At 52.7% G+C, this 7,175-nt stretch overlaps 2 protein-coding genes across 2 annotated transcripts; one reads left to right on the forward strand and one right to left on the reverse strand.

Moving 5' to 3' along the window:
- Positions 1 to 196: 196 nt before the first annotated feature.
- On the reverse strand, positions 197 to 1,819 carry BO86DRAFT_407432 (Zn(II)2Cys6 transcription factor; the record flags this gene model as incomplete). The annotated part of the gene is made up of 2 exons (XM_025674267.1): positions 197 to 1,640; positions 1,716 to 1,819. The coding sequence occupies 2 exons, from the start codon at positions 1,817 to 1,819 to the stop codon at positions 200 to 202; spliced, it is 1,545 nt and encodes a 514-aa protein (XP_025530930.1).
- A 1,892-nt stretch (positions 1,820 to 3,711) lies between these two features.
- On the forward strand, positions 3,712 to 5,559 carry BO86DRAFT_305467 (serine hydrolase domain-containing protein; the record flags this gene model as incomplete). Its single annotated transcript, XM_025667656.1, has 4 exons — positions 3,712 to 4,255; positions 4,313 to 4,429; positions 4,475 to 4,736; positions 4,782 to 5,559. The coding sequence occupies 4 exons, from the start codon at positions 3,712 to 3,714 to the stop codon at positions 5,557 to 5,559; spliced, it is 1,701 nt and encodes a 566-aa protein (XP_025530931.1).
- Positions 5,560 to 7,175: the final 1,616 nt, after the last annotated feature.

Here is a 7,175-nt window from a genome sequence, read left to right on the forward strand (position 1 = left end):
CTGCACCTTGCATGACGATGTAGCCTCATCCTCATCGAAAGACTCGGCTAGCGATGCAGAAATCTCTATCTTCGAGCGATAAAAAGGGAGGCAGGATTGGATCAAATAGATGAACTGGATCAAACTCCTACTAAGTATGGAGCAACGCTACAACTACCATGACAAACATATACTTAGACTAGTTATGACATCTACGAAACTACTCATCAAGCCTCATCAACCGCTCTGTAGCCCCATCCTTTCCCGAGCGCAAGATTCGAGCAAACAATGCCCCATCCTCCTTGTTAAAGAAAGACACCGCCCCGCCCACACCTCGTGGACAGCTCTCTCTCAGCGCTCTCAGCTCAGTCTTCAACCCTTGGAGCACCAGGTGAGCCATCTGCTTGGTGTCAAAGAAGCCGCCACAATGCGGCCACGACAGTAGACCATCGATAGCCCACAAGCGGATCTCATAGTCGGGACACTGAGCCAAGAAGAAAAAGACGGGGGTGAGACCAACTCCGAGGCTGATCAGCGGGCGGTCCTGGATCTGGTCCAATGTTATTTTCAGCATTCGGTGCAGGTCCACGTAGTCCTCCATGAGGGATTGCAAGGAGAGATCATTGCCGAGCAAGAGGCAGCTCTTGACACCTACGATCTGTCCATGCGTGATGACTCTCAGCAGCTGCACACCCCGCTTCTCCTTTGCACTCAGGCGGGTGGATGGCGCAGCGGCAAACAATTCGAGCTGTTGCAAGAACCGATTCAAGCATGAAAGCAGGCGTATCGGGGAGAGCAAGCTGGCGTGGTAGGACTCGGGGACCGGGATCCCTCGCCTTTGCTTCCAAAATATGACGTGGAAGCCGCAGCTGGCGTTGAAGACGGGTGCGAATGTGCGCTGGGCCTCGTGGAAGCTGGTGAACGTAGATCGATGGTCCTCATACGGCCTCTCATAGATTATCTCGTGATCCGTGGTCAGAATCGGCCCGCCCATCATGAAAAACGACTGGCTCTGAAGATGCAGATACGTGTCCAGGGTGGTCTGCTGTTCCCACGGCGAGAGCGCACACCTCTGTGCTTTGAGCTCCCGGAGAATCCTCAGTCCACCTGCTAGATGCACACTCGCGGGTTCTGGGCGTCCACAGAGCAGTTCGGTTACGGTGAAGAGCAAGCAGCAGACGAGAATCACCTGTCGCAGGGCGGGATCCTGTGAAGCACGGCGCTTGGTGAGTAAAGAGAACGATCTGAGGGACTGCTCCGTTGCGAAACGTTCTAGAGTGCTATTAGACTTCTTTCCGGGTAAGCGCAAGCCATGCTTTTCCAGGTTCTGATGAATTGAGCCCAGCGCCACGATCGCATGGTATACGGCCGGCTCATTGTAGCTCATCTGGAGCACGAGCTTCTCCCATAGAGGGTTATCGACCGAGGCAATTAGATGAGAGATCGAACAATGTTGGAAGTACGAGAAACAGCGTATCTCATCTGTGGTGGTTGTGAAGCGGAAGCCGGTCGGCACCGGGGCAGGAACTCGAGAAGCAGTTGCTGTCTTTCTGCGTGGGGGAAGAGGCAGTCGTTGGACCTCGTATCCATCGCAGACTCGGCCTGTAGAGGTACAGCGCTGGCATGCTCCGGGCGTCTCATCGCATTTGATCCGCCGCGCTCTGTTGACCATGCGTCAGCCGAGCGACAGCGGATAGTCAAATCACTTGGATAGTGCCTTGATGTGCGTCACTTACCGACAGGTGCGACATCCGGTACGGGATCTTGGCTTAGAAGCACGCCGCCGGACCGGAGACTTATTCGACGCAGTAAGTAAGTCCTTTGAGGGGCCCGAATCCATTGTAGTTATTTAGTAGTTAGGTGGTGTTTTGACGATGTTGTTAAATTACTAATGAGCGACCCGCACTAAATTAGCAGCAGCGGCTGGACGAGCCGATGGGGCGGGCCGTCAGGGGAGTCAGTCTCCTTCTCTCTGTCTGGCAGTGGGAGACAATCTGACATCCCCCCCTACTCCGCTGTGGAGCCTGTCGGACTCCTCGGTCCTCTTCCATGATTCCCTCCCGTCTTCCTTGCGGCCCCAGGCCAAGGAAATTGGCATCTTGGTTTCTGTGGTGGTGGTGGTGGTGGTGGTGGTGGGTATCTGGGTCCTAGACTGACTTACGTATCCTTGAAATTATGATGCTATGATTGCTGATCCGAATCCACTGTCATAGGCGCCGAGTCCCCTTTTCCCTTCACACAGGTACTGTACCGTACCTAACACTCAAACACCCTGAGCAATTGTCCCCTGGCAGCGTCGTCTCAACCATTTCTGCCTACGCAAAGACAGATTCGATCAATTAGCGACTCAGATTCGAGCCCAAGCAAACGAACGCTGACGACTCTAACCTATCAAAGAACAACCCATCTACCACTACAGTCGTTGAAATACCTTACGAGGCCCGAAAGGATTGATAAAAACTGGCCAGAAGCAACCAATCTATAGTAATCCCCTCACGGTCTTTGTCTCCCCGCGCCCGGAACAAATACCAGTCGAGAGGTTGACGCCACCCCTGCCCACTAGCTTGATATCCCACGGCTACGGCGGGATGTCAACGGCTCGACATTGGTGCTGACGGGGAGGTCTACTATTGAGAATGAAGAAACGGAGAAAGGTAGCCCGTGAGCTGATCAATGGGGACAACAACGGTAGCATACTATACTCGCAAATTCCGCGGAGCCTGCTTGACACCAAAGATGAGACCTTCGTAGACAACACCAGACTGGCATGTAATTTGATGCCAATGGTTCGTTAGCTTGATGCCATGCTCCGCTTGGCTAGGCCCTTGATCCCTGCGTAAAGACCATTTCACCCAGTATAAATTGTTGTATTACATCACGAGCTCCGCTCTCCGCAAGGAGTGTAGATGACTCCTAACCACTCAAGGAAGCAATCCCCGGAATGAAATGCCCCCATGAACACCCCACCTGATAAGATGCCGCGGAAAACACCCCGCTCTGGGGATTCCTGCATCCATCCAGTGATGCGCATACGACAAAATTGCGATAATAAACTTTGCTGAACTGAGTCGTCCCTAGTGCTCATTGGATTGGGTATGCGCATCGCCAAGCCACGTGCCTGTACAATGTCCAAGAGCCAATCACCACAGACCCAATCTGCTGGGATTGCCTCGACTAGACAAAGTCTATCGGGTTGACCATAAACAAAGTCATCGAAGTCGACGTGACGAGTCTACAAAAAAGGGCCGATGCGGAAGCAAAGCAGTCGCTGAGTGGTTCTTGCTTTCAGACGGACTCACCTTCCGACATGTATCATCCGGTTGTAACTTCCACCACAGCGATACCAAACAATGAGGCATCGAATCAGACCCAGAAGCATGAGGCCTAGAGAAATGAAGATAGCATCATCCCAGCATCGGTCCTCTCACCGCTATCTTTACCTTCCTTGCGGTACGGTCTGAATGCCAGATTCTGGTCTTGAGGTTGACTCCCATCAAAGGGGCTATCCTTGTGACCAGTCAATGGGGTGCCGCATCCGGACGGACCATCAATCCCAATGCAATACGGGGGAATGCTTGAGAAGGAACGGCAGAGAAATGCTCAGCCAATAAACCCAATTGACTACCGGTATATAGTTGAGGGGGCTTGCTCGATGCCCCTTGATTCCAATTTCTGCTACTGGATCAAACGGGAAGCCTGAAATCAGAGCATCATTAGCATTTTCAAGCCAGAATGTACTTGTCGCTAGCGTTGCTTGCCTTTCTTTCCCCTTGGGTCTTCGCTGCATCGCCAGATTATTGTCCGCTTCTGGGACCCATTTTCCCGCCCCCGAGAGCACTCTCGACAAGCAGCGCATTCCTCGCCGCGAAGAACAACATTTCCTTGGCCCTCGAGGCAGCCATAGCAGGAAAATCCCCTCTCAATGACATCTTTAACCCTAACAACACATCGTTTGCCATTCAAGTCTTTTCGACGGATGACGCGGACCCCCTTTTCGAATCCTACTATACCGCTCCAAATGTCAACACTTCTGTAGGGGTTAGTGTAGTGGATGCGAATACCGTGTTCCGCATCGGTAGCGGCTCAAAGATATGGACAATCATGTTGATACTCATCGAACGGGGGGACACTGTGTTTCGCGATCCGGTGGCGAAGTATGTCCCAGAGATCCGAAGATTGAGCACCAAGCCACCTGGGAATGAGATTGATTCTGTGCGCTGGAACGAGGTGACAATCGGGCAGCTGGCAAGTCACCTAGCGGGGATACCGCGAGACTGTAAGTGACCCGTTTCTGCCAGGATCATTGTTGTCTTGCACACTCATCCATGCATAGATGGGTTCGTTGATCTAGCCACTTTGCTGCCTGATCCAAGTGCAATCGGCCTTCCTGAGCTTTCGCCAGCCGAGATCCCCCCATGCGGTGCGCCAGGCATGCCTTGTGATCGAAAACGTGAGCCTCCCATCTATTCTAGATGGAAAATGCTGATAAACCTAGGATTTTTCGACGGCTTCTTGAAGAGACACCCCATCGTTCCGACTGCGTCCACACCAGTCTACTCAAATGCAGCATTCCAGATCCTCGGATACGCATTAGAAGCAATGGCCGGTCAAAGCTACCAGACGCTCCTGTCTCGGGATCTCGTCCGCCCGCTCAACCTCACCCGCTCGAGCTACAACAAGCCAGCGGACAGCCTTGGGGTCATTCCCGGCGATGTAGAGACCACGTGGTGGACCTACTCACTCGGTGACGAGACACCGTTCGTGCATCTTCTCCATCACTAGACTGTGCTAACCGCCTGTAGTACCGGTGGCCTCTACTCGTCGACCAAGGACATGGCTACCTTTGGCCGCGCCATTCTTGACAATCGGCTGCTTTCCGGCGCTGTCACTCGGCGCTGGTTAAAACCGGTTAGTCACACACCCTCACTGGACCTGGCCGTCGGGGCACCTTGGGAAATCTACTCATTTCCCTCCTCACGAGTGGTCGATCTCTACGCCAAAGCCGGAGATCTGGGGTCGTACTCGTCCATGCTTGCTTTGTCTCCAGACCACAAGGTCGGCTTCACCGTATTGGTAGCCGGCACAAACACACACTGGACGGCTGCCTACTTCTCCGATCTCCTTGCACACTCGCTTCTTCCCGCGCTCGACGAAGCGGCGAAAGAGGAGGCGATCCTGAGATTCGTGGGGTCCTATTTTGCGAAGAACTCCTCCTCCTCACTGACCATCACCACGGATGACGGCCCTGGACTGAATGTCGATACATGGCTCAATGAGGGCAACGATATGTTTACTACACAATCATTGCTTCTGGGCGCGTCTATTGCGGATCTCAGCGCGCGGCTGTATCCGACTGGACTGAAGGCACCTGGGCGGGTGTCTTTCCGGGCGGTCTTTCGGGATTTGAGTTTGGGAGTCGATGGGATTGGACCGTTTAGTCGAGCATGCCCGACCTGGTTCCTTGTGGACGCTTTTGTGTATGGAGCCGTTGGGCTCGATGAGTTTGTGTTCGATGTGGACAAACAGGGGAAGGCCGTTGCAGTCGAGGCGAGGGGGGTGAGGATGGTCTTGAAAAGCTAGATGGCTATGACGCCTCACATGAATACATTGTATCTCGAAGAGGAAGCTGCCAGTCCACGTGTCAGCCGTTGCGACGCAGCATATGCAGGAGAACAATACTTCGACATGTCCGTTATCGCTTATCATTAGGAAAAGAGATTGGGTCTGCCAAGGTACTAGCCGCCCAAATCCCCGGGGATTATCCGGGGTTGTACCACTGCACTGTGGTTGAGAGAAATGTCATCATGGTAACAATCGCTGGGAAAACCGGCGATGGTAAGCGATCGAGGTGGATCCTATAGTTCAGATGAAGTGTCTAGTTCGAAGTCAATCCATGGTTCTGAGGGACCTGACTCACGGACTCGGGCCAGGTGCCAGAACCATTCCTGAATCACGTCACGTCAGGCATCTAGACTTGGTCCACCGTCCAAGGAATGTCTCGCACCCCACGCACCGCACTGTGGAGGATGCGGTCATGTCGAGTCTGGATGATGTCTTCCATTCCACCACGGAATGTGAAACGATGGTAGGATTGTGATGACATGTCAGGAGAGGGATCTTTTTGAGGAAGTAATCACGACAACGCAGTCTCGTGATATGTGCAGAAAAGCATGAAGTGTGAATGAAGAGGGACGAAGGTAACTGGCGGTGAGGCCTCGAGGACGGCAGCGGGACCGTGGGAGGGAAGATTGGCTGACAGCAAGTCGATTCCAAGTGGGGGCACTAGTTAGTAGTACCTAGTCTAAGGGTCAGGTCGAGATTCCTGAATAAGACTGAACAGTGAACACTCCCAATGCAGGGGGTAAAAGAAGTAGAGGGGAGGGGAAGTCGCAAAGCCCCGCAGTGGGCAAGAGACGAAGAAAAAAAAGAACCTGCGTTGGAAGGGGAAGAACAGTGTTCAGTGGGTGAATTATTATGGAGAACTTCCTGTCCCCAGTCTACTCCGTACGTATTCAGTCGAATATTCAAAATGATCCATGATGATCATCTCCAGCAAGTCTGGTGGTTGAAGGTTCCTTGCCGCCGATCCATGCATCCCCCACTGGACTGCACTGCACCGAAATTGACGCTTCAATGCAACCCTGGCGGTTAAACTGGTTTGGTTTGCCGCTTGGAATGAATGCAGCCTGCGTTCGGGAGGGAAAAGGGAAAAGGGAAAAAGGAAGAGGGAAGAGGGCAAAATGGGGTCTAGAATAGATTAAAACCTAAGTACTTACCCCCCTCCCCTTCTTCCCAACACAATAGATTCTCCTTCTCGTGCATTTCCGTTCTCATTCTTGTTCGTTCGAACCTTCACACCCAGTCTTTCATTATTGTTCGATTGTCAGTCTCTCATTTACCTTTGCGAGAGGCTCTGAGTAGTACAGTACCAGGCACAATATTTACCTAGGTACTGATCAAAGTATACTGCTACATCCACAGGTTGTATTCTCCTGTTCTCTTCCTTCGTATTGATCGCCGGTCGACTGACTTGCCCCTCTCAGAACCTAATCGACGCTGACACCAGCTGATAACCGCCACCCATACCAACTCGAGTACATCAACCAGCTGCCAAGATGATCCCTGCTTGTTAAAGTCCCACCCCCTCCTCTTCCTCGGGGCATGTGTGTGCATCGGCTGGGCCGTCATCTTCACAA

Source organism: Aspergillus japonicus (genome assembly GCF_003184785.1).
Source record: "Aspergillus japonicus CBS 114.51 unplaced genomic scaffold BO86scaffold_7, whole genome shotgun sequence".
Lineage (NCBI taxonomy): Eukaryota > Fungi > Ascomycota > Eurotiomycetes > Eurotiales > Aspergillaceae > Aspergillus > Aspergillus japonicus.